Source organism: Cervus elaphus, chromosome 12 (genome assembly GCF_910594005.1).
Source record: "Cervus elaphus chromosome 12, mCerEla1.1, whole genome shotgun sequence".
In the NCBI taxonomy this organism is placed as follows: Eukaryota; Metazoa; Chordata; class Mammalia; order Artiodactyla; family Cervidae; genus Cervus; species Cervus elaphus.
The window spans coordinates 91,845,188-91,872,280 of record NC_057826.1 but is presented as its reverse complement, the minus strand read 5'-3'; the positions used below and the strand labels follow the sequence as shown (position 1 = coordinate 91,872,280).

General features: G+C 42.0%; 1 protein-coding gene across 2 annotated transcripts in view; it reads left to right on the top strand.

Moving 5' to 3' along the window:
- IQGAP2 (IQ motif containing GTPase activating protein 2) overlaps positions 1–15,934 on the top strand; it is a 296,931-nt gene extending 280,997 nt beyond the window's left edge. For both annotated transcript variants that reach the window (XM_043920016.1, XM_043920017.1), the window contains 6 exons: positions 2,974–3,061; positions 5,198–5,410; positions 7,613–7,773; positions 9,356–9,493; positions 11,228–11,336; positions 14,981–15,934. In XM_043920016.1, the coding sequence (XP_043775951.1) occupies positions 2,974–3,061; positions 5,198–5,410; positions 7,613–7,773; positions 9,356–9,493; positions 11,228–11,336; positions 14,981–15,094 (823 nt within the window). In that variant the 3' untranslated portion in view covers positions 15,095–15,934. The remainder of the gene's footprint in view (positions 1–2,973; positions 3,062–5,197; positions 5,411–7,612; positions 7,774–9,355; positions 9,494–11,227; positions 11,337–14,980) is intronic.
- Positions 15,935–27,093: the final 11,159 nt, after the last annotated feature.

Sequence of the window (27,093 nt, the reverse complement as noted above, 5' to 3'; positions counted from 1 at the left end):
CAACTCTAGAAAATAGAATGCGAGCTTCCATAACAATGGAGCTCATTTGCAAAACCAGGGATTGGTTGCCCAAAGGTCCCCCTCAGTGCTGACATCCTGTGAGTCACTGGGTCCAGTGAGTGGACCTCACTGGAAGGCAGGCCTGTCTGAGTGGGCTTCATGTTCAGGGGATGGACTGCTCCAGAGCTGAGCGTGTCACAGAGGTTTAATGTGGGCCACACGGGTACTTTTAAATTTTCCGGAAGCCATATTTTTAAAAGGAACAGGTGAAGTTAATTCTAATATGTTAATTTACCCCAGTATATCCAAAATATTGTTATTTCAATATGGAATCAGTATAAAAAATTATTAGTGGTATATGACACATTCCTTTTTTTGTAATGAGCCTTCCAAATATGGACATGAGTTTTAGCAAATTGAGGGAGATAGTGGAGGACAGGGAAGCCTGGTGTGCCGCCGTCCTTGGCGTCACAAAGAGTCGGACACGACCGAGCGAGTGAACTATGGCAACGTGATACATCCATTGTTCATTCTGAGCCTTCCAAACCCACACGTCCAGAGTGTGTTTTGCACTTACCGCATATCTGAGTTTGGACCAGCCATGTCTCGAGGGCCCACTGGCCACCGATGACCAGGGGCTGGCATCATGGGCAGCATGTGACCACACGAATGCTGACACGTCTGACTATAAAGAGGGGATTTACATGCATCTTTCTTTCGGTCCTGAGAGACTTCCATTATGTAAATAGGAAGGAAAAAAAAGAAGAAACACCTCCAAGACTTTATAGTTTGCACAAGTCCACACACTTAGTAAGCAACTCCCTGGTTCGACCTGAGGTCTGTCTGACTCCATTGTCTTTAACCATTAGGCTTACTGCAGGGCAAGGTAGTGATTTCCCTGTCATGAAACTGGACAGTTACTCACATGGAAGAAGTCTGGTGTGAAACTTTGGGAGTAGATTCCGGCGGAAGCCTGACCTAAAGTAGAATTTCAAGAGAAAGGCTGTGTGGACAGTTTGTCCTCCAGGCACTCCCAAGCAGATAAACATTCTCGGTCCCTGCGAGGGCACACTTGAGTGACCCTGGTCATGCTCGTCCTCAGATAGCTTCTCTAAAGAGTTTCCTGGAATCATATATCATCAGTCATTCCTAGAATATTATTTCAAATAAGTGCTAACACTTTTTAAAATCACCCAGAGCTTTTATTTCTAACCGGAAGTTTCCATTTAAGATATTTATTTATAATGAGGATTGGAGGGGGGAGTTGAGTGGGCAGGGAGACAATAGATTCTTGGCTCCCAGGAGCAGGGCTGTCTCGCACATGGCTGGAATGAGCTGTGTATCCACCTCTGACTCTGGGGGAACATTTCTCTGTGCATTCCCAGACAGCTCGAAAATCCCCAGCGGTGAAGGCTCATGGGCCAGAGGAAATGGTTGTGATCATTCTTCTCATACAGACCTGAAATAAATAAGAAAGGCTTGTTGAACTTTATCCTATTTGCAAGAATAATATATCTGCAGTTCCCTTTGAGAGTTTCCTCTTGTCCTTTGGGAGCAGTCCCCCACCCTGGGGGATTCAAAACATGAATGATGTTTTCTTTCCCTTTTCTGATTTTCATGTCGTATGACCATTTTCTGCTGTAGTTGAGGAAGAAATTCATCATCCAGTGATACCATATAATGCTTTGAGAGGAACTGAGGTTCAGTGCAACAAGAATGAAACTTCAGATGTTGGTTAGGCCTGTTTGTAATTTAAGGCGACTTCTGTTTACGTTCCTTTTTTTTTTTTTTTTGAAGGGACACAGTGTCCAATAATGTTCCTGCTTATGTAAAAGGGAGCATACTTGACCATTTACTTTTTACATTAAAGTCTTAGCACATAGTTATGTAACCTGATCTTTAATTAGGAAAGGATGGCTGATTATCCGAAAAGAACACATATGAAAAAAATACATCGTTTTGGCATTGGCAGAGTGGTTTTCCAGCTCTTGTTACCGAGCAGTTCTCTTGTTCTCTCCCACCTGAGGACAGGGACCTTCACCGATGGGTTAGTCCCACCACCAGATCCAAGGTTCCCAACCACCCCTCCTCCAGGCTCCTGTGTCATCCGGCAGCCAGAGCCTTCATAGCCCACATGGGATTTGCACTCCCACTGGCCCTCACAGTGTTTCATAACATTCTTAGAGCATCAGCAGTAACAGCTGGTCTGGCTCCCAGCAGCTTATTATGTTTTCAACAGGCTCAGAAGTTTAAATGTTATTAAAGTCAAGACATTAGATATCATTCCTGCTCCTTCCAGAGTGATGAGCCCAGTTGTTCCTCCTGGTCATCAGAAAGTAGTCTCAGTCTGAAAAGAAGAAAAGGGGGACTTCCCTGATGGTCCAGGTGGTTGAGACTCCGAGCTTCCGCTGCAGGGGCCACGGGTTCCATCCCTGGTTGGGGAATTAAGATCCCACCGGCTGCCACAGCATAGCCAAAAAGCACAAATTAAATTAAAAAAGAAAAAGTAGTTATGACATACTTGTGCCCAGGATACTGACATTGTAATCTGACGTGTCCAACTCTGAGTGAACATGTGGACTGTAGCCCGCCAGGCTCCTCTGTCCATGGGATTCCAAGGCAAAAATACTGTAGTGGGTTGCCATGCCCTCCTCCAGAGGATCTTCCCCTCCCAGGGATCGAACCTGAGTCTCTTAATGTCTCCTGCATTGTCAGACAGGTTCCTTACCACTAGCACCACCTGGGAAGCCCCTATAATCTGACGACCTCAAGCATATAAAACCCAGACTTTGATTGTCAAGCATTCACAAACTTTGGGGAGCCTTAAAGCAGACATCCTGAAGTTCTGCAAGACGGTTTCATTTTAAATGATTCTCTTTGAAGCTTTATCTTTACACTGCCTCAGGGGAAACAGATTTTTGTGCCTCAAGACTGCTGTCTGAAAGCCTGTCTCTCCTTTCTCTATTTTATAAGGACCAAAAAACTGATCATTGATGTGATCCGGAACCAACCAGGAAGCACGCTGACAGAAATCTTAGAGACTCCAGCAAGTGCACAACAGGTAATTGGCCTTTAGAGTGTAAATAATAAGTGCCTTAGATATGTGTTGGTTTCAGTAACAAATCTTTGTGCCAGATGTTTGCTGTTATCACAGAGAAACTATCTGACACAGTTGGGAAGTAAAAATTTCAGTGAACTGACTTCAGTTATATAGAAAATCCATGGAATATCAACGGAAATGAAATAGGAAAATGCAGCACTGAATTTATGCTAAATAATCTTATCCTAGACTAGAAGATTAGTTCTGGGTCTTTCAAAGCCTCTGAATATTCATGGTAAATTTTGAACAGTGAGTGTAGGAAACAAAGGGAAAAAAATGGACTGCTTAAAAATGAAGACTACTCATTGCAGTGGATCGGCAGATAAGTCACTTAAGGAATTGTTCTGGTCAACAGGATATAGAAAAATACCTTTCATATTTTGTGTTTTTGCCGACTTGAAGAAATGAACAAGTGTCTTACTCATTAAAACTGTTTTTCAAATGCTTTGGAAGCCAACATCTTGAGTCTATTAGATCAGAGCACCATTATCCTGGTGTAAATAAAGTTTCATAACAATCTTGCATTAAACTTTTATCAGCATCCTTTAAAATGTATCATTATTTAGTTTGTTCTGAATTAACTTCAGTTTTATTGCTTTAGTTTCAATAATTGCCACTCTCTAAATAAACACTCTTCCCTTGTAGCTCAGTCGGTAAAGGATCTGCCTGCAATGCAGGAGACCTGGGTTCGATACCTGGGTCAGGAAGATCCCCTGGAGAAGGAAATGGCAACCCACTCCAGTATCCTTGCCTGGAAAATCCCATGGACAGAGAAGCCTGGTGGGCTGCAGTCCATGGGGTCGCGAAGAGTCTGACATGACTGAGCAACTAACACAGACACACACTAACAAGATTATCTGTTTAGTTACCTCTTTGTACTTTTGTGCTTTTTTGAACTTTAGCTGGGTTACACATGATTTTCCTGAATCATTCTTAATTTAATTGGTTGTGAAGAAATGGTTGTGTCATGGTTTTTAATAAAAGTATATATAACCAAAGTGGGTAGAATATAGTACTGAGTATAAGAATTTTAACTCTTGATATTTTATTAAGAAGCTATTCCCCCCAAATGTAGCATAGTCACTAAGAGTGCAGACTTCCAAAATCAAATGTAGCTCTATATCTCCTAGCTGTGTAATGCTAGGAACCTAGAAGTATTTCTATGCCTCAGTTTCCTCAACTGTAAAATGGGAATAATGATAATAGTATCCAATTCATGAGTAACTCAGTTAAGACATGTTAAGTGGGTAGAAAAATATGTTACATACTAATTTTTCGACAACATTGGTTGCTACTGTTGTTGTTTACTACTGACCTGGCTTACTGTTACTGTGTCCTTAAGGTTGATCTGTCTTTCCTGTGTGTAATAACATTTATAGTCTTAGACTCTGTCTACTGTGTCAATCAATTTTCTAGTACAGTGACATGTGAAGATCACTAGTCTCTCATATAGTTTTTTTAAACAGACTATCCAAACTGTTTTGATTCATTCATTTACTCATCATTTATTTGGAAACGTATTTTGTGCTAGCATACTCTTAATTTCTTTGGTTCAAAGAAACCCAGCAGATTTTTCAGAGTTCATGGTTTGAGAATGATTGCCTTACCGGGACAAAGGTCTTTGACTGCCTTCACGGCTTATGAATGTCTGTAAATATGGCTCGTGTGTGAGCGTGTGACTGGGTTCTGGATGTCCAGGGTTCTCATGGCCACATTTGAATGGAAAATCTAGTTTTAATTTTCTCAACTGGACTATCCTATCCAACACTGAAATCCTTCCATCCAGGGAATTATGAAATGCTGCTTATCCCGTGCAATACGTCTGTTACTAAGGTAACTTGTCACATTAACCATAAAATCACGATTTAGAATTTTGCTCAGGGTGGGCCTGCCACCACTGTCCTGTTTTTCAGGAAAACAAAGTAATTCCTTCCCAAAGACCTGCCACAGAGCCCCTGAGGAACATACCGTGGTTCTGGCCTCCGGACCTTGGCTTGAGGACCTCTTCATTTTGATATTGGTTTACCTGGTGCAGCTTCTGAACCTGTGAGGTCGGGACACCAGAGATAAGTCAACATCTTGATGTTCCCTTTCCAGGAGACAGATCATGCCTCAGACATGGTGAACCGTGCGGTTTTGGATTCCAGGACTCCCGAAGACATGAAGCAGGGCCAGTCTATGGTTGAAGATGCACAGCTCCCCCTCGAGCAGAAGAAGAGGAAAATCCAGAGGAATCTTCGGACACTGGAACAGACTGGACACGTGTCATCCAAAAACAAATACCAAGACATTCTCAATAAGATTGCCAAGGTTGTGGGGAAGAATATTCTTCTTTCTGCTTTGCGTAGACATGCGCTAATCATTGCTCACATGCTGGGACTCAGTAGGTGACATGAAGGATTCATAGTTGTATACATATGGTTCCTGTCCTCCTCAATATTACAGATTTTTTAAGGTTTCAAAGCAGTTGATGACTTTTAGTAGGGAATAACCACAACTCCCCCAATTAAGGGGCTTCCCAGGTGGCCCAGTGGTAAAGAATCTGCCTGCCAATGCAGGACACGCAGGAGATGGAGATTCACTCCCTGGGTCAGGAAGATCCCCTGGAGGGGGAAATGGCAACCCTCTCCAGTATTCTTGCTTTGATACCCCTATGGACAGAGCAGCCTGGCAGGCTACCATCTGTAGAGTTGGAAAGAGTTGGACACAGCTGAGGACACTGAACTAAGCATTCAGGCACAGCTGCCCCCAGTTGTCAGAAGAGCTGAAACATACCAGACATCAGTGCTTAGGAAACATAATCGATGAGTTTCATCTATTGCTCTAAACAATACCTACTAATTTTAAAAGTGACACTTTTAGGAGAGTTCTCTCTGGAGTAATAAGTCAAGTTGTCATAGAATCTTCTTGCCCGTAGGACCTGCCACTGAGATGGTACCTCTGTGTCCCTGAGAATTTGTCTCTAGTCAGTTTAGCCTGAATGCAGTTAAGACTTAAAAGTTAGTTTCTGTTTTCTCATCCCATATTTTTACAGTTGAGAAACTTCCTGAGAAAAGGATATCAAATTAGTGCAAGGAAACATCACAGGAAAAGGCTAGATCTGTTTGCCAAGGATAAGGAAGTATATATTTTGGGTTAAAAAAATTTTTTTTTCATTTTTTTCTTTTGTCCAAACATGCAAACTAAAATGGATCTGGAGGTTAAGGACAGTTACATGATCAGAAAAAAAAAAAAAGAATTAACTTCTGGAAGGGAAGTGCATTCAGCTTTATTCTTCCATGGAAAGATATGGCCAGTACTGGCAATAGGCTTATTCCTCCCAGCCAGAGTGACTCAAGGGAAGTAGTGCCTTTTTCTGTAACTCTGGGTCGGAAAATACTTCTCTTAGGGAATGTACAGTAGAGAAATTGAGGCTTTTGTTTTAGAAAAAGAAAAAAATTATCATGAAGGCATCCCCTCAAAGACTTTACTTAATGAAGAATTTTTGCTTAAAAGGAATGGTTTTTAATTTGCCCACAAAGGAAAAATAATAATAAACTGGCACCGTTTTCTTAAACATTTTCTTAATTTACCCATTAGAATTACAAAAAAAAAAAAAATTGTATGTTTGTAAGTTTAACTATACCGTGTCTCTTGCAAGCTGTAAGCAGCTTGATCAACTTCATATTCTAGGAACTCTATTTAAATCCAACTAATAGTTTATCCATGTTGAATTTGTTCAGTCTTGAGACCCCAGCTATTGTTTGTGCAAATGTTGGGAATGAGTTTTCAGATTAAAAAGTATATTTTTAAAAAATTTATTTCAAAAATGGGGACTTCCCTGGTGATCTAGTGGTGAGGACTGTGAACTTTCAGTGCTGAGGACCAGGGTTCGCTCCCTGGTTGGGAAACTAAGATCCACAAGCCTGGCAGGACAGCTGAGAAAGAAAAGAAAAGATGAATGTAATGATGAAATATAATACTTTTCAGGATAAAGCACTCTTCAAAGTATATATAATTCAAAACATTCTGAAGAAATTGTCTCCTGCTAAAGTCTTGCTTGTGCACTTTTTAAAACACTAGTTCTCCTTAGATTAATTGTATACTTACTCTAAAATTGCTTCTTTGCTTTTCCATCAACCTTACATCTCAAGGTAAAATATGGACACTTGCAGTTCAAAAGTAAAAAGGGAACATTTGGGTGCTGAGAGTTTAAAATGAAGTGACTAAAATAAACCGGTATTGTTGTCTAGTCACTAAGTCATAGCCGACTCTTTACAGCCCCATGGCCTGTAGCCCACCAGACCCCTCTACCCATTGGATTGGTTGCCATTTCCTTCTCTAGGGGTGTTAACCTGAATCTCTTGCGTTGGCAGGCAGATTCTTTACTATTGTGCCACCAGGGAAGCCCAAACTGTTGTCAGTCACAAAGAATGATTTTAGTGCTAGATATTCTTCTTGTCCCAAAGGGGCAATATTATAAAGCAAACTCCTGCTTAAATCTCATACCATGGCCTTTCCTTTTTACCTTAGGATATTCGAAATCAAAGAGTCCATCGTAAGCTTCGAAAAGCTGAATTGGAAAAACTTCAGCAGACGCTCAATGCACTTAACAAGAAGGCAGCATTTTTTGAAGAGCAAATTAATTATTATGACACTTACATAAAGACTTGCTTAGACAACTTAAAAAGAAAGTAAGTTGAAATCATATATTCTCCTTTAATGTCACGATTTATGTGAGGTATTAATTCATATACAATCCTGGGCTGTTCGGGTTGGGTTTGGTAGCAAACTTTGATTTATTATATAACGGCAAACTAGAATCTCAATTTTATGATTTGCCATTGTGAGCTAAGAAGTCAGGAGTGAATTTAGAAACATGTTAATTCTCTATTAACATTGGCATTAAAGTTAGTTTTACGCTGTTGTGTTTCAATCAAGTAACTTTAAACACTTGGGGAAGCACTTTGATTATTCCTTCTTTTTTAGTCAAAGGTGTCTTAAACACTATTATTTAAAAAAAAAAAAAAAGCTACTCTTGGGGATATTTACAGTAAACAGTATTTATATGCTTGATAATGTTTAAAGCCAGATACTTGCTATTGCACAGCACAGCTTAGTGATTTTTAATTGCTTTCTGGTGTTTAAAAGTCATATTGACACAAAAGACAAAATGTATCAGTTCTCTATTACCCATAAGCACACATATCATAGTTTTTTTTTCCCTACAGTATAGCCAATTTTAATGAGTATTCTTTGCTCATAATTATTCTTATCATTAGACTAAGGTCAATACTAATCAAATTTTAATTACCCATTTAAATATGTAATTCATTATTTTATGTAATATTTGTAGTCAAATTGACATTAAAAAATGGTGCTGTACGGAAAAGTCAATTGCATTAATCATAGAAGATTTGATGGAGGAATATAACCAAATTTAAACCTCATTTATCTGGACCCCACTAGTTCTGAATTTTAATTCATTTGCAGCCTTTAAATTACATTTATGCTATTCCTGCGAGGAAGAAAGTTGGTCAAACTAATATATAGTAGAAATAAAGTTGTGAGAGATTTTCTTTACATATTTACTGCATCTGCAGCAAGGCATTTTACAAGTTCTGCAGTCAAGTGAGATAGATTGGGATTTTCTCTTACATTATGTGATCTTGAACCAATCCAGTGTTCTCTGAAGTCTCAATCTTCTCATCTTTAAGTGGAATTTGGGAGTACCAGCCTCACACATGTTGTAACGAGAGCTAAAGGGAATACTGTGAAACAGAGGAGTTTATTTTGGAACACAGTGGAAAGGTTGATTTTGTAAATGTGAGGTAGTATTTGGAAAGCGCTTGGAACAGGGATGGCCATCTAGTGTTTGCTAAATAAACTAAATTTGTTAAACTAAACACTTTTAATGACACCTTCCCTTAGGAGTGTGTACACAGTTCCTTTCACGGCTCCTCAGTTGCTTGCAAAGTGACTTAATAGATCCCTGTGGTCCAACACGCCTGAGACAACAGAGCGCAAGTGTGACGAAGCATATTCGTCTGTAATTCAAACTTGAGTCACGTTGAAAATAGCTTTTCCTTAACCAGTTCAGAGGGAGATTTCACTGTGCAGGGATGGTTGTCACTGACGATCACACAGTATGAAGTTGCCCAGGTTCCACACCTGGAGGCCAGGGGTGGACGCGGGCGTGCTGTCCTGGCCGTTGCACTGGCAGGAACATCTGAGTTTGCCAGCTTCATGGCAGATGGTTTCTTCTTATGTTGCCAGAAATACTCGGAGATCAATTAAACTTGATGGAAAAGGAGAACCCCGAGGGATGAAGCGGGCGAAGCCGGTGCGGTACACGGCTGCAAAGCTGCAGGAGAAGGGTGTCCTCCTGGACATAGACGATCTGCAGGAAAACCAGTGAGTGGTACCCAGGATCTGCACGGAACACACGCCCCTCTCACCATGCGCATCAGATCTGACTCACACCAGTTCAGCTTCCTATGGCCTTTGAAGAAAGCTTCGCTGGGTCTGTCAGGGCTTCCCCTTGATTTCAGATGACAGGAGAAAACACATGTATTGTAATCTCTGGGCTTCCCACCAGGCTTGGCACTGATCAAGAGGTTGAGTTTCCCATGGCTTAGCCAGCATTTGGGGATTTGCCAGCCTCGCCTTTCGCTCCAGAACTACTGAGTCATAGTGGTGAGAACGAAAGGCTGCCTTTCCAAAGCACTTTCAAAAGTAGATTATTTGCTTTGTCTTTTTAAAAAAGTGGGATTTTAAAAATTGACATTTTACTCAGTGTGCTATTTTCTGCCTGCTTTCAAAGCAAATGGTTTACTATTTCTATCAATTTGTATTTCCTTAGGCTTGAAGACAAGATAGAAACCGTTGCTGCCTAGCTCCGAAAAAAATTGATTAATTTGGTTAAAGGCAAACAGGGAGCTGGAACAATGTGGCTTGGAATGACCCAGCGCCCTCGTTCATTCGGCAGTAACGATCTGAGTGCTCTGGGACACCTTGCACTGTGCTAGGACCTGTAGGAACCCAGACTTAAAGCCAAACACCGCCATCCCCAGCCTCAGAGGGTTTCAAGCCTAGGAAAGACCACAGAATTCAGCTTTTCTTTCTGTCAGTTCCTTTTATAAAAGGCAAGGATATGTCTCCTGCCACATTGTCCAGCATCCCCCCTTCATAATTGGGAGAAGACGAGTAGCTGGGCATAAACAAATATGTTGAATCAAAAAAAAAAAAAGTCTGACCTTTGGTCTTGTTCAGTGAGAGTTATTTACTGTTGCAAAACAGGACCTTTCTGGGAATTCCCTGATGGTCCAATGGCTAAGACTCTGCACTCCCATTACAGGGGGCCTGGGTTCAATCCCTGGTCAGGGAACTGGATCCCACATGCCACAGCTAAGACCCTGTGCAACCAAATAAATAAAAATAAATATTTTTTAAAAAAGAAAAAACACAGGCCCTTTCTAATTTGAAGGCCACAGAGGGTGTCTTGCTGGGTCAGAGCCACTCCGGCTGTGTGCTGTTACTGTGTCTTAGAGGTGGAGGAGAAACTCTCCTCCCAGACCCCAAACCAGGCGCTCTGGGGTCGCTGTTTTAAAAGAGCTAGATTCTTACGCTCCGTCACTCTCTTTCCCTTTGTGGGAGGCCAGACTCACTGCGCGCGCTCCTGCGTAACTCCTGCTTCCTCCACGGCCTGGCTTCCCTTCCATTTATCCCATCCTGCCTTCTCTTTGACTCAGACCAACTCAGAGAGAGCGCTTCTTCTCCTTCGAAGTTGCCATAAAAGTAATCGCCTAAACAGCTAACGTCCTGTCAGCCATACAAGTCAACTCTTGTAATTTTGTGAATCTCATATGATTTCAACTGTGTCTTATGCTTTTTAAGACCTAGGGTCGTATTTTGCCCTTTTGTAACAAAGCAGCTACTTTAGTGCTCCACGGGCTACAGATCTCCACAGGAGATCAGACCTAGTTCCCGTGAGCCATATCAGGCAAAGATGATGGGACCCTTGGAGTAATTTACTTAGGGTTTTCCCAGCAGGCTGTTCACTGAGGAGGTTGACTGAGGATTCCATTCGTTTCAGCTTTAAGCATATATTTGCAGTTCCACATGTGTGAATGGTCCTTTCTTCACTAGGTTTAAAAATGTTACATTTGATATCTCATCTACTGAAGATGTGGGGATCTTCGATGTCAGATCAAAATTCCTGGGTGTGGAGATGGAGAAGGTTCAGCTCAATATTCAGGTAAGCTGTAATTCCTGCAGATTGGGGGGGAGTTTTATAATGGGGGTCATTCTTGGCTTCCCTTGCTTGCATTCCTCATGACAAACAATGGCATTTAGCTGTAGACCAATACCATTAATTGCCCCTCTTTAAGTATTGATGATTTTTTAAAAGCTATGGTTCTTCAAATTATTGGAACTTAAACTGCTTTTAAATGGTAAACCATAGCATTGAGTTTTTCCAAGCCATGTTTTCATTTTGAAACTTAGAGAAAAGAATAATATACACAACAGTATTCAGAGCTATTGATTAAAGGCTGGAAACTTTCTTTTTCTTAGGAATTTGCATTTCTAAGATAACATATCCCTAGGATTGGAATTTTCTGGATCTCATTTCTCCTTTTCTTCCTCCTTCCTAGAATTATTTTTATATCAGTTTCTTAAATTTCTTTGTTAATTCTCTGGGATCACAAGCAAGAAAAACAGCATGCCAAACAGATGGCTGTAAATAGAAAAGTGAGGTTTGCAGTCCAAATTATTGCTATTTTTCAAAATAAGAATCACATTTAAGCCAGATATACTTGAATAAAGAAACTGAGAAAATAGTTTGTGCCACCAAAAGAAAAAAAAAGGAAGAGAAGTTGAGGGGGTTTGCAGCAAACATTTATCTACTCCAGCTTTTTAATGCTTAGCACAGGATCAGTTTATAGATGTGATTGAGTTTTCTTTTTTGTATGAGGTTTTAAATGGAAATAACCCCTATTTACTTGGGCCCCAAACTACTTGTAAAATGGTTCCCAGGTATTCTGCATTTATCTACATGAATCATCATGATAAACCACTGGGAATGGTATAAGTTCTAGACTCACTGTCTGCCTGACCTGTGGCTGAGATCAAGGAGGTTACACCCCCACCCCTAACCCATGGGGTAAAATACCAGGGCCCTTCTTTTCTGTCTGGCATTCCTTGTAGGCTTAAAGAACAAATGAAGGGAAAAAAAAAAAGCTAAATGGTTTGATAAAGACATTGAGATAATGGCGTAAATCGGAGAAAACTGAAGATATTATGTAATTTTGAAAAGTATACTTAAATAAACAGTTTTCTAATGTATTTTAAATCCATTTAAAAATTTAACTGAAAGTCTTGACTCACTCCATGGAACACTTAGATAAATTGAGGAAGAGAAAAGAATGCAGTGATGTGCTTTGGTTAATGTGCTTTGCTTCTCTAAAGCAAAGATATATCATGGATTGCCAAAAAGGAAATGACCCAAGGCCAATCAACATCTACTGAACAGATGAATCACCAGTGACCAGGAGACACCTGTTTAGAGAGGCCTTGGGAATTCCACAGGACTTCCTTTTAACATGGGTGCAAACATCCAGCTTCACTTGCTCCTTTGTTAAAGTTCCATGGTAGGATTAGCTGTTCACACCCTTCACTTAGACATACAATTGTCAAATGTTACTCCTGAGCTGTCTGCAGATGGCTAATATGCTCCAGATTTTTTCAGTCATTCATGTATATCGTCCGGACCAGTTAGTAATTTTCAGGGCTCAGTGCAAAATGAGAATGCAGAGCTCCTTCCTCAGAATTGGTGAGAATTTCAAGATGGTGACAGCAGAAGGTTAAGTACAAGGCCCTTCGTCTATTCAGGGGACTGTGTGCAGATCGAACGCCCGCAGAGCCAGCCCTGGATAAAGTGACTGTCAGACATAAAGTCAGACGTCTTGTCATGTATGGCTTCTAGACGGTTCTAGTATGTAGTGAATTTTACGAAAGAGAAACATGATGGCCAGGTCTTCAGTGTGAGTCAAGGACTTTGTTTCTGAAAAGGACAAAGGGATATTCCTTCTAACTCTGTGTGTCTAGATTTTCTCCAACCCACTCTTTGCTCAGTTCATAAAGATTATATCCTGTAGTCATGTACATAACAGGAAGGCCTGACTTACACGAAGGCATTCCGCTTATACAGACAATGGCCGGTGTTTACGGAGGACTGCAGCCTTGGCACTCTTCTTTTCCCAGATGAAGAACTGAGGTTCAGAGAGCATGCTATGGAAGGGGCCCCTGGAGTCCAAACCCTGCCACGCTCTGCTCACCTGCCTGTCTCACAGGATTCCAGTTGATCCTGACCGGACAGAGTGGCTTACAAAGGGTTTGCAAACTCCTTGATCTCATCTACCCAGTAACACACCTGTGGAGTTGGCAGTGTCCACCCCAGTTTACGCACAAGAAAACAGAACTTCAGCAAGGTTATATGTTGTTGCGATCATATCGCAAATAGTGGAGCTGAGACTAAAATCTGGTCTTCAACCACAAATTGGATCAGAGTTCGTCTGTTCCCCACGTGGGGGGCCCAGCTAATTTCCCTCTGTACATGATTCTTTCTCGACTGAACCACGTTGGTTTCGTTCTTTTCCACGAGACTTTAACAGATGTTGCCTGTCCCAAAGCAAAAGTGAATTTCCACCCCCGTTTAATAGTCAAAAGCATTCTTGATGAAAGAACTTCACTTCCCTGTGGATTTTCCATCCCAGAAGTGTATCTGAATAATGGAGGGGTTTTAGTTGAGTGCAATTGGAGATAATTGAGAAAGTGGAGCAGGAAGCTGGCAGAGTCCACGTTCTCTCAAAGATGATTCCAACTTCTTCAGGTGGCCATGCTCATTGTAGACACAAGTTATTATCATTAAGAAGCAAGAAGTTTGCAGAACTAGAAGCAGGAAAATGAGACCTGGATATGAGCCTAGGGCCATTCAGGAATGAGATCTTCTGTTTGGGAACAGACCCTGTCCTATGTTATAAAATGTTACTGCTTAGTCTCATGTGTGTGACTGGGGTGACCCAGTTACTAATTTACAAATGAAGGACATTTTATTAATTTTTCTTTGTTTATACAGCAGTGATGAAACACAGAGTGATAAACGTATGTCTAGATCAGGAGGATTTGCTTTGTCCGTTGGTCTCCAAATGTCAGTCTCACAATTTTCATCAACAAATAGATCATTTCTCCCCATTTCTACATATTTATTTATAAAGTATGCATGCACTTGACACTTCACTCAAAATTTATTTTATAAAATACACAGAAAATGTGAATGCTTAAAGAATGAGGGGAGAAAAATAAAGAGGAGTTTCTAATATTGTTTTTGCTCCTCAGTGAATTGTCTCACTCTCACCTTAGAAAACACTGGCTCTTCTACAGCATATACCTCATCTTACTGTCACATCTGTGTCTTGAGTTTTTCAATTAAAATTAAACTTTTAATTATATATCTAATGTTAACGGTATTGGTTTTCTCATACAGTCCTTATCAATTCTGAAAATCTGTTTTCTTTCATTGAGATGAGCGATTCTCAGACTATGGCACCCAAACCAACAGTATCATCACCCCTTGGGAACTTGTTAAAATGCCAGTTCTTGGGCCCTCCCCCAGAGCTCCAGAATCAGAGGTTCCTGGGGGTGGGGCCCAGCAGTCTTTTTTAACTGGCCTGTGTTTCATTAATAAAGCAGGTGACTTTGATGCACACTGAAGTATAAGAATCTCCACCGAGGTCCTTAGGTCAATTGAATCTTATTTTTGTCAACAAATTCTTCTAGAATGTGTTTTAAATGTGGGAAACGTCAAGTTGAAGCTGTGATTGGTGTTCCTTGCAATTGCAGGATTTACTTCAGATGCAGTATGAAGGCGTAGCTGTGATGAAAATGTTTGATAAGGTTAAAGTGAATGTAAACCTTCTCATATACCTGCTGAACAAGAAATTCTACGGGAAGTGAAGTGCCTGCAGAAACCTCTCGGATTCTCTATCACCTGGATTAGGAAATGTATCTGTTTAGTATTTTTGTTTCTAAACATGATTGAGATCACTGCTTATAAACGTGTGATTATTTTTTTCCAAGACCAAAACTGTTCCGAAGAATGTACCCATGTGCCTTTCTGATAATCTGACACTGCAGTAGAATGAGACACAAAATGAATTCCTGTAAACACTGCCACATCATACTCTGGTGTGGGTACTCTGATTTAAATCTTTGGACATTCTGAGATTTGTTTTAAAGTAGGGAGATAATTTTAGCTAACTAGGGACAAATGTGTAAACCTATTTTCCTATGAAAAAAATTTTAAACGTCCCATTTGAATAATGTACCTCTTCATAGATTTCTTTTTTTTTTTTTTGATCTGTGGAGAAATGGAAACTGAATTATTTGTAATGAATTATTTAGATGAATAACTTGGTTCTAAGCCCTGCCTCCTGGGAGTTATTGATTTTAAAGAGAACTTTTGTGCAATTCAAAATGAGTTTTATAAGTAATTGAAAGTGACAGTACAATAACACTTTCTGTATAAAGGTATATATTTTATGTGATTTATTCCTACTCAGTGAAGTGCACTACTGCCTCGTGGAAAAGACTCTTGGACCCAGAGCCTTTAAGTGACTAAGGAACACCATGAACAGCGATCGTAGGCCCCCATCTCCACCGCTCACAATCTATTTGAATATTTCCATTGTGCCTCTCAAGTTTTTGTAATGCAATAAGATCAGTATCTGGATGGTTTTTAAATGTATTCTTTGAAAAATTGTTTTATGTAAAATAAATGTTACTGAATTACATTAATTTGCCTTTTGTCTGAATAAATCCAGATCATGTAGTGGGTAAGAGAAGCTTCTTGGTGGGGCTTTTGGGGAAAAGAAATACCACTGACCCTCGAACAACATGCAGTTTGATCTGTGTGGGGCCATTTATATGTGAATTTTTTTCAATAGATAATTTAAATGAAACATGAATTTTTTTTGACATCTTTTTAGTTTTGATACCTAGTGTTAATAAGATGTATAACATCTACAGTGTTTTATAACGTATAAGACAGTATTAATATAGGTACTGAGAAATTATTTATTTTATAACAGATGACAAACTTTCAGTATTGATAATTACAGTGCAGTACTGTAAATGTCTTTTCCTTATGATTTTAATAACCTTTTCTCTAGCTACTTTAAGAATACAGTGTATAATACATATAACATAAACAATATGTGTTAATCAAGTGTTTATGTTATTGGTAAGGGGCTTCCCAGAAGATGCAATGGTAAAGAATCCATCTGCCAATGCAGGAGACCCAAGAAACACAGATTCAATCCCTGCAGGGGTCAGGAAGATCGCCTGGAGAAGGAAATGGCAACCAATTCCAGTATTGTTGCCTGGAAAATCCCATGAACAGAGGAGTCGGGGGCTACAGTCCATGGGGTCACAAAGAGTCAGACATGACTGAACATGCACGCATGTTACTGGTAAGACTTTAGGTCAACAGTAGGCTATTAGTAGTTAAGTTATAGGGGAGTCAAAAGTTATACTCAGATTTTTGACTGTGTGGAGGGTGGATGAGTGAGGCTTTTAAACCCCCACATTGGTTAAAGGGTCAACTGTAATACACCTAACCTGTACTATGTAGGATACAGTTTACAGGGAGAAAAAAATAGTTTTCCCTCTATCCTTCAGGGTCTTGGCTGAGGACCGCCCCCCATAATAAAAGATTAACAGGAGAAAAAGAGAAGTTTAGTAACTCCTATACCTTCTACATACATGTGAGACACACAGGAAAAACTGAATAACTCCCCGAAATGGCCCAAGCCACCCCCTTAAACCTCCAGCTAAAGACGAAAGACAATGGGGGAGGAAGCAGTTATGGGAGGTTATTGGGCAAATCACTGTAAATGAAGGTATAGTTATACAGATTTAAGTCTCTGCCTTCCTCACTGATTATAGAGTTTCTAGAGATTTAGTCATCATTCTCATCTTGGTACAGAGAAGGAAATACCCTGAACAGATGGAGATTTCCCTTATAAATGTAAATGTCTTTCACAAAAGGGTAACTGCTGGGTTTCCAGAGCTTCTCCTATATCTGCTGTTTTTCAGAACTAGCCAGCTTTAAGTACTACTTCTACCAGAGATACATATTCTGCTCCCTTTCAAGAGTGGCTGCTGCTACAGAAAGATCCAAACCCCGTGACTAAGACAAGGTGGAAGTCTGTTTTCTCAGTGGTGAGCGAGCAGTCCTCTAGTTACAGGGGCACAGGCTGGCACTGGGCTCTGTCCTTGTCACTGATTCAGGGGAAGACGTCCAGGGCACATCCTTTTGTTCCAAGTTCCATGTGTTGTTTCTGCTTGCTTCGCACTGGCCAAGACTTAGACACGTGGCTGCAACCAGCTTCAGGAGAGGCTGGGAAGTAAGGTCTGTAACTGTAACTCAGCAGCCACGTTCCCAGTGAAAACCCGGGGTTCTCGTTGTAAAGAAGTGGAGCAGTGATACCTGGGGACGAACCAGCTGTCTCTACCACAACAGTAATCCAGACTCTCAGGCTACCCCGACCAGTGTACCCCGACACCTTGTATTCTGTTCATTCATTCAACAGGCTTTATGTCCCATGGGGATTACCAAATACTGAGAAACTGGGTTAGCCTATGCTCATTTGGCATAAGCTTCCCAGATGGCACCAGTGGGAAAGAATCCACCGCCAGTGCAAGAGACACAGGAGACAGTTTCAATCCCTGGATGGGAAGATCCTCTGGAGAAGGAAATGGCGACCCACTCCAGCATTCTTGCCTGGAAAATCCCACAGACAGAGGAGCCTGGCAGGCTACAGTCCATGGAGTCACAAAGAGTCAGACACGACTGAGCGCATATGCACACATTTGGCACAAACGAACTTGAAGGTAAGACAGAATTTGAAAAATTCAAATTTAAAAAAGTAGAATCTGCTACTTTAACAATGGTTTCAGGTTATACCGATTTTTGACAGAGGTAAATACCTTGAAACAATGTTGTCTCAACAGTTTGTAGATGTGGGTTTTTTAATGCATTACCTTAACTATAGACCTCTATCAAAGGACTCATTAAACATACAGTTAACTTCACCTTGAGACTAAACCCTGTCTCCTCCAGCTAGCATTAGGTGAGAAACAGGAACCTGTAGGAAGTAGGTGGTAAGTTAAACTTCCTTCTTCATCCTCTAGGAAAGACTTTACGTGGAAATGTACAACAGGAGCCAAAATTAGGGGAAGATGTCTAGAGAGAAAAGCCAACCTTTAGCAGTGTCTCAAAAAGGGGCTTGTCTTAACTTATTTCAACCCTGAGTGACATGCTTGAGTATTATTTGTAAGGATGAAGATCTTTGTATCATGGCAACACCCTCAAGGAAAGCTATGAATGTTTCCTCTTGGCCCACAAGATGAGGTTATTGTTGAAGATCTTACCAATTGCTACTGGCTTGAGATCTTGAAGGGACATGAATGAATGAGTGACCCCGAGAAGGAAGCAGGTACGGAGGACAAGGAGCCAGTGGAGGCATGGGTGCAAAGACTGTTGGAGCCAAGGCCTGCACCTTTCTCAGGAGGACTGAACCACCCCCGTGTCAGGGCAGTTGTTCCTTACAACCCTGAGCCACGAGGACTCTTGGGCAGTGTAGGGGAGAGGAAATAAGTTTCCCTATACCCTTTGAGTTCTGAGACTCCCTGTGATAAATGATTAACAAGAGAAAAACAAATCGTTGATTAACATATATCCCTCATACATGGGAGATACTCAGGAAAACTGCATAAAAATCCCCCAGATGAAAAAAAAAAAAAAAAATCCCCCAGATGGCTCAAGCTACCATCTTAGATGGGCTTCCTTGGTAACTCAAATGGTAAAGAATTTGCCTGCAATTTAGGAAACCAGTGCCCTGGAGTAGGAAATGGCAACCCACTCCAGTGTTCTTGCCTGGAGAATCCCATGGACAGAGGAGCCTGGCGGGCTGCAGTCCATGGGGCCACAAAGAGTCAGATATGACTGAGCAGCTAACACACACACACCCCACCTTAGACACTATCTTCATCTCAGATAAAGACGTGAGGAAGCCGGGAGTGGGGGCCCTTCTCCGGAAGGTGAGAGGAGGAAACACAGGCCCTGCAGATAAGACTGGGGAAGTTATCTCTGGTACTAGCGCTCTTCCTGGCAAGCCCCCTTTCTAGTGTGAATTTCCCTTACAGTTTCCTTTACACAGAACCTCCACTGTGCTCTCAGAGCTCCTCCTCTGTCTGCAGTTTCTCAATAGAAGATTGTGTCAAAGAGGCCTATTTAGGGTGGTCTGTTCTACTACCCTTCACCAGCTTCCTCCCCAGGGCTCAAAGCTTTCCTTACTCATAGGAAGAGGAAAGAAAACACGCGTTTGGCTTTAAAGACACACAGCAATTGAAACTAACTTCATTTTTACATAGCTGACTCCTGTATTTTGATGTATGTTTGATCATGGTTCCACTGTTAACAAATCGTTTTTGGTCTGAAATGCTGAAAGGGACCATGCGTCCCCTGAACTCCTCTTTTTTTTTAATTTACTTTTGGCTGTGCTGGTTCTTGTTGCTGCAGGGGTTTGTTTTTGTTTTTTCCTCTAGTTGCAAGGCAGTCTGCAGGCTTCTCTTGCTGCAGAGCATCACCTCTAGGGCACTCAGGCTTCAGAAGCTGCAGTTCCCTGGGCTATAGAGCACAGGCTCAATAGTTGTGACCTATGGGTTTATGCTCTGAGGCATGTGGGATCTTCGTGGATCAGGGATTGAACCCATCTCCTGCATTGGCAGGCAGATTCTTTACCACTGAGCCACCAGAGAAGCCCTGAACTCCACTCTTCAGCACCTAGAGCTCAGAAAGGACGTCACAGAATTCTAGCTACTCTCAAAGAATGTGCTCTAGTGATCGCCACAAGAGGGATAGCCTTTGCATACTTTAATATTCTGGAAGTTTGGGATGAAGAAAGAGACCAAATCAGTGAAAACATTGTCTGACAAGACATATGTTTAAAAAAAAAAAAAATGACAAGCCCCAAATGAATTGATTTTTTTCTCCCTACTCCCATCACAGCAAAGCAAGACTTGACTGCAGTTTTAACCCTGCCCAGAAATGTGACCCATAAAACAGTCAATCTTAACTTTTGGATCAAGACTGTGGAGCTAATCTGCATGGTTAAGACCTCTCAGTTCCCTCCCCCCAGAAGATGGCTTGAAACAAATCCTCTCTTTTCTTTCGCTAATACCTCCTTGTCCCACCCTCCTCCAGCCTCTAATAACCCTCTGGAGTTCCCCTCTAGTTGCTACAGGAGCTGCTGTCTGATTCTTGAATCTCTGAATAAAGCCGATCAGATCTTAAAATTTACTCACTCAATTTTGATTTTTAACACACATCTCCCTTATGTCGAGAGATATATGTTGGTGTATCTGTGTGTGGTCAGCATTAACTGGAGGTGTTGTTCATGATGCAGTTTTTACAGCTCAGGCTGTGGTCAAGTCGGAGTTTGTGGTACTCCTCAAGATTCCAAGAGGCAAACCACGAAACTCTGAATGGTGAAGGTTGTTTCTATTTTGAGAGATTCTGGTGTGTATCGGGTGGTCTAACTGCTGATCAACTTTGTAAAAAATCCATTGCCTCTGTTACTGAAACCAGGATTTAGTAACAGGTTAAGATAGAGCCTTCTAAGTCACCCTCTAAGCTCTAGAGGACAGAGACTGTTAGAGGCACTGCTTTACATTCAGAGCCTCGGCAGTGCCTTATAAATGGCAGGGACATAGGGACACCCAGCACTGCACCCTGCCATGGGGCTGAGGAGGAGGCCGCTCCCCACCACCTCTCAGGTGCCCCAGGATGGCTCTTGGCACTTGTATTGTTGTAGAATCCGGAGTCACAAACACTCCTCGGAGGACGCTCGAGACCATGGAGTACAGTTTGTTACACTAACGGGTCCCAACAAGTGATTTCGGAGGACTTGGTTTTATATCCTCAGCTACATGACTGGTCACACGTTAGTAATCAGTTTTACAACATGCAAATGCGAAAGAATTAACAATTACAACATGCAGGTGCAGGCCCTATCCTTAATCTGAGACAACCTGACCTTTACCTCCAATCTGTTTGCCACGTGTGAGGAGGGGCTTCCTGGCTTTTCTTTAAGGATGGTTCACAGGCTTCAGGCCCAGTTCCCATCCTGCCTTACAATGGCTGACAGTCTTCAAGGTGGAATCCCTCTTCCCTCCTCCCAATGGCCCCAAAAATATGAATGGTTACTGGTTATCTCATTTTAACGGTGTATATGCACTCTCCAAATAAAATAGCTCATACAGATTCTCTAGGTTGCCTCACTGTTGTTTCCTTAGAGTGTAAAATCTCTTAGCTAAAATACACTGGAGGGTGTGACGGTTAATTTTGTGTCAACTTGTCCTGGCAAAAGGATGCCCAGATAGCTAGTAGGATATTATTTCTGAGTATATCTGTAAGGGTAATTCCAAAGTAGAAAAGCATTTGAATCTTCAGACTGAGTAAAGATCATACTTTCCATGGGACTTCCTTGGTGGTCCAGTGGCTAAGACTCCACATTCCCAATGCAGAGAACCCAGGTTTGATCCCTAGTTGGGGGAATAGATCTCACATGCCACAACTAAAGATTCCACAGGCCACAACTAAGACTCAGCAAAGCCAAATAAATAAAGATCACCCTCACAAGTGTGGACAAGCATCATCCAATCTGTTAAGAGCCCAAAAGGAACAAACAGGTGCAGGAAGAGGAAATTCTCTTTTTTTTTTCCTGTTTGTCTTCTGCCCTGGACATCAGAGCTCCTGGTTCTCAAGCCTTCAGACTCTGAGCCTTCATACCAGCAGCGCCCCAGTTCTCAGGCCGTTAGCCTTAGACTGGGAACTATACCATCACTTCCCCTGGTTCTCAGGCCTTTGGACTCATTGAATTATACCCCTGCTTTCCTGGTTACCAGCTTACAGACTGCAGATCACAGTGGGACTTCTTGGCTTCCATAACCATATGAGCCAGTTCCAATAGTAAATCTCCTCTTACATGTTTATCTCTATATATCCTATTGATTCTGTTTCTCCAGAGAATCCTCACTAATCCAGAAGGGAAATGAATGGATATGAGAAGCAAAAGATACTGAGTTCTCCTTATATAACTTGGAACAATTTTCTGTTGTTTCTTTTGAATAGATACTGAATTTGACCTTTTCCTAGCACCCCAAACCACTAGGATAGTCTACCATTCTGTCCATGGTGTAATTAGTGGAAACACCTTGTTGACCCACTAGAAATGATTAACTTTACTTCTAAACCCAAAATACCAATGCAGGTTTGTGTCAACAAAAGGCGGAAATAGGATTTCATGATTGCAGACCGACTATTTGCTTAAAAAACAAATGTAGAGATGTCTGCACAAAACCTGGAGAATCAAATATCTAATTTGAATACAACTTGATCTTACATCATAGAAGCCTGGATATCATCACCATTAGCTTCCAAAAGGAAATTACTAAGGTAAATTCTTGGTATATAGTGTTGTCCTTAGAGGGATTCAGACAGAGGAGGGGTAAGTGGAATAGCTGAAGCAGGTAGGTCATCTAATGGGATTAAATAAAACTGCTTTCATGGGATCTTGGGCTTAAAACTTTCACCATTTGTATAGCATGTTTGTTTTCAACACACTATTAAATACCAAAAACACTATGAGAGGATAGCTAGTGACTCATTTTAGTGCCAGACAAGTTCAAAGAAAATGAAAACTGGGAACCACTATCAAGTGGTTGTGAGTGATGTGGGTGATGCTGCAACGAGGAGATTTCATTTCTGGGGAATATTAACATGTTGGGTAGCCATCTCTGGTTAGGTTAATTTGAAGCTCCAGGGAAGCTGCACGTCTTTGCTCTAAAACTGGCAACAAAAACATTTTGGTATGGGTAACAGGAAATAAATGAAGTAGAGAGATTGATACGTTTTGCAAGAAGCTCTAAAGAGCACATAAATAATATGAATTGTAGAGAAAATAGCATCACCAACAGACCATAATACAAAATTGGAAATTAATCAAAACTTCTAATAACTTACAGATTGAAGAAGATAAAATGAAGTTAACAAAATACTTATACCTGAGATGCATATGTGAACATATCAAAACTTACAAAATGCAGCTGAAGTGGTCATTTTAGGGAGAAGTGAAAATTAAGCTAAACAGTCAGTTCAAAAAGTTAGGAGAATTAACAGTAAATCCAAAGGAAGTAGAAAGAGGGAAATTTTTAAAGCCTGTGTGAAAATTTAAGGACACAAGAAATAAACAATAAAAGCAACAAAACAAGACAGGCACTAAAAAAAACTGGTCATTTCCAACCTTTGCCCAGATTCATTAAAGGGAAAAAAAGCAAAAATACATTATATAAGGAATGAAAGTGAGGTCAAAATTATAGATAAAATAGATGGCTTTAGAAGAATAAAATGTGGTATATAATATAAGAAAATGCTACAGGTTTAAAAAATTAAATATACATGTATCAAATAGGTAAATTTTAAAAAATGCAAACTGCAAAAATATTCTTAAAGTATGTTACTGTGTATAAATATTTAAAACATACAGAGCTATACTGGAAAAAAAATTGAGGGGAAACCCAACTATACTAAAAGTGCAATAACATGGATGAGAAAGTTACTCTTCTGAGCAGAGAAAAAGAATAGAATCAGAAAAGTGTAGAGAAAAAATCTTAAAACAATACTGTATATGTAAATACCATGCTTATTAGGTTCTGTAGTTTTCTATGCTTGAAACATCGTATCATTTAAAGAAAGTAATACAAACTATATGGAATCCTGTTCAGTTCTTTTTCTCTCTCAAAGCAGTTGTTTTCAGGTGTGTCCCCAGCAGCCTCAGCATCACCTGGGATCTGGTTAAAAATGCAGATTTTCAGTCCATTTCCCAGACCCACTGAATCTAGAAATGGAACTTAGCAATGGGGCGGGGGGGGGGGCGGGATTAACAAGCCTCCCAGGTGATTCTGACCCAGGCGGTTGAGAACCCTGTCTTAGAACGTGCGTGCATGCGTGCTTAGTTGCTTCAGTTGTGTCTGACTCTTTGCGACCCCGTGGACTGTAGCCCACCAGACTCCTCTGTCCATGGGATTCTCCAAGTAAGAATACTGGAGTGGATTGCCATGCCCTCCTTCAGGGGATCATCCTGTCTTAGAATGTTGTTACTGAAAACTTTGGTCTGAAACCCCTCAGATACTACCCATCACCTGAGGGTGCTTGTAAAAATGCAGAATCTGGTTTCATAGGCCTCAGATGGGGTCCAGGAGTCTGCACTTGTGTGTGCTATTAGTCAAAACCACTGTTTCTGAAGGCAAGTTTTTGAAGGCAAGTTCAATTTTTGGTGGCTGCTCAATTAGCAATCCAAGTGAGGAGGAAATACCTCATTTTGTTCCACTCTTCTTTGCTTGGTGTATTTCAGTCCCACCCTAAAGGATAGTTCAGTTAATATGCACAAAGAATTTAAGCATTTCATTATTTCTGAAGCTCTTTTTTTGTCACTAGAGGTACATTCTGTTCTAACATGCTAAGTTATTTCAGTCGTGTCTGACTCTGTGTGACCCTATGGACTGTAGCCTACCAGGCTCTGTTCTAATAACTAAGGCAAAAAAGTTATTTTAAACTTCACAGTTTTAGAAAATGGTTAAAAACATTCTCTACCAATGAAACAGATAAAATTTAAAAGTGTACTCGAATGTTACTTCATTTTCAAGGCTATACATACATGCATGGGCTTCCTTGGTGGCTCAGCTGCTAAAGAGTCCGCCTGCAATGTGGGAGACCCGGGTTCGATCCCTGAGTTTGGAAGATCCCCTGGAGAAGGGAAAGGCTACCCACTCCAGTATTCTGGACTGGAGAATTCCCGTATAGTCCATGGGGGTCACAAAGAGTCAGACAGGACTGAGCTGACTTTCACTTTCACATACCTATATATTTGTATGTGATTAGAGTTTCTTTTTTTTTTTTTTTTGATTAGAGTTTCTTGAGTAATGGACAGAGACTTTAAACAGTGGTCATCATGCAGATGTGGTTCTTAGAAGGGAAGGCTGAAGATACTTTTACTTTTCATTTTATATCCTTGAACTGTTATATTCAGATGCATGTATTAATTTTATGTTTGACACTGTATTTCATTGATTCTGGGGGCTTCCCTGGTGGCTCAGTCAGTAAAGAATCCTGCAATGCAGGAGACTCAGGTGCGATTCCTGGGTGGAGAAGATCTCTTGAAGATGGAAATAACAACCCACTCCAGTATGCTTGCCTGGGAAATCCCATAGACAGAGGAGCCTGATGGGTTACAGTCCGTGGGATCACAAGGGTTTGGCAGGACTTAGCGACTAAACCACCACCATTAATTCTGAGATGTTCTTTCTTCGTGTTTAAACAGTCCTAATTCGAGGTGTTTCTTACAAGCAAAGGTATGTCACAGTTTGGCAGCGTCTTTTTTTTTTTTTTTCCTTGCTTGTGGTACTTAAAATGACTTTTTAAAACCAATGGCATCTTAGGGAGGGACGTTGAAAAATAGAATGTTGATGGAGTGGATAAATACGTGATTTTCATGGTTTACATCTACTCTTGGATATATTTTCCTCGGAGAATTGAATAAGCATTTTTAATAGCGTTATTTAGTTAGGTTATTCAGTAATTTACTGAGCAACGTCTGTGTACAACAGGGCGCTGCGCGCTGAGAACGATGCGGGGAAACAGGGAAGAACCAGATGGTCTTGGCGGGTTTAGGTTTCAGGGCTCTCCTCGAGGTATAGCTTTTTTAAAAGCTTAGAAACCCGACAAGTGAGTCTCAACAGCAGTTTATCAGCCTCAGGGTGCAGAACACACCCCCACATCTGGGAGGAGAAGGAGCTGCGGGCAAACTTTCTCAGAAAGGGCCATTTGAGGGGACCCGTTTCCCTTTGCGGTCTGAAAGACGCGCTCAGCAGATACGCTCTCCAAACGAAACTGTCGGCCCGCTGCTGGCCGCGGAGCTTCGTCCTCCAGGGGGCCCGCGGCCAGAAGCTCGAGGGTCTCCACCCTGCGCCTTGAATTTGGCCAAACTCTATCAAACCCGGGAAGTTGTGAGCGGCCTCGAGTCTCCCGGGCGCTTTGGCGCTCACGAGGCGCGGGGAAAGCCCAGCCCGCCCGCCTCCCGGCACCGCGGCGCAGGTGGAGCCGGCGCGCGCCTCCGCTGAGCTCGGGTTGGAGCCAAGAGCTGCAGCCGTGCCCGAGCGCGAGGGCGGAGAAGCGGCTCCTGGGACCGGATGATTCTCTACCCAGTCGCAGCCCGCGTGTCAAAGAACTAAGTGCCCGACCTATGAAATATCTAAGGAGCGAAATCAAGGCAAGCGAGTAAGAAGCGTCAAAAATTCTGTTCAAAGCGAAGAGCTTCTTCTCATCCGCGGACCACCCGGTATCTACAGTATAAACTTTCAAATCCACTAACCCCGAGTTACAAAAGCACAAGTCGCTTCAACACTTGTGGCCAAGCTCCCGTGTTTCCCAATGCGGCGCAGCGCTCGGCCGGAGTCGGGCCCGGGGAGGGACGGGCTGGTGGGGGCCGCGGGGCCGGCGCCCTGGGGCGCGGCCCTGACCCGAGGTTCTCGGCTCAAGTCCGTTCTCCCCGGGTGAGCGGCTGATAGCTCGCGGGCCCAAGTCGACGGGCGGAGGAAACGACTTCTCACTCGGGTTCCCCCCGCGGGGTGGGCGGCCCAAAGCGCGAGAGAAGGCGGCTAGAGCGCCGAGCCCCGGCTGGCCCGGCGACGGCGGAGGGACTGCGGGCGGGCGGGCGGCGGCCGCGCCGAGGCGCACACTGGCCGCCGGGGGGCGCCCTTCCCAGCCCGGCGCTCGCGCGCCCCGCCCCCGCCCGCGCCCCAGGGGCCCCTTTTCCGACCGGCGCCGCCAGACG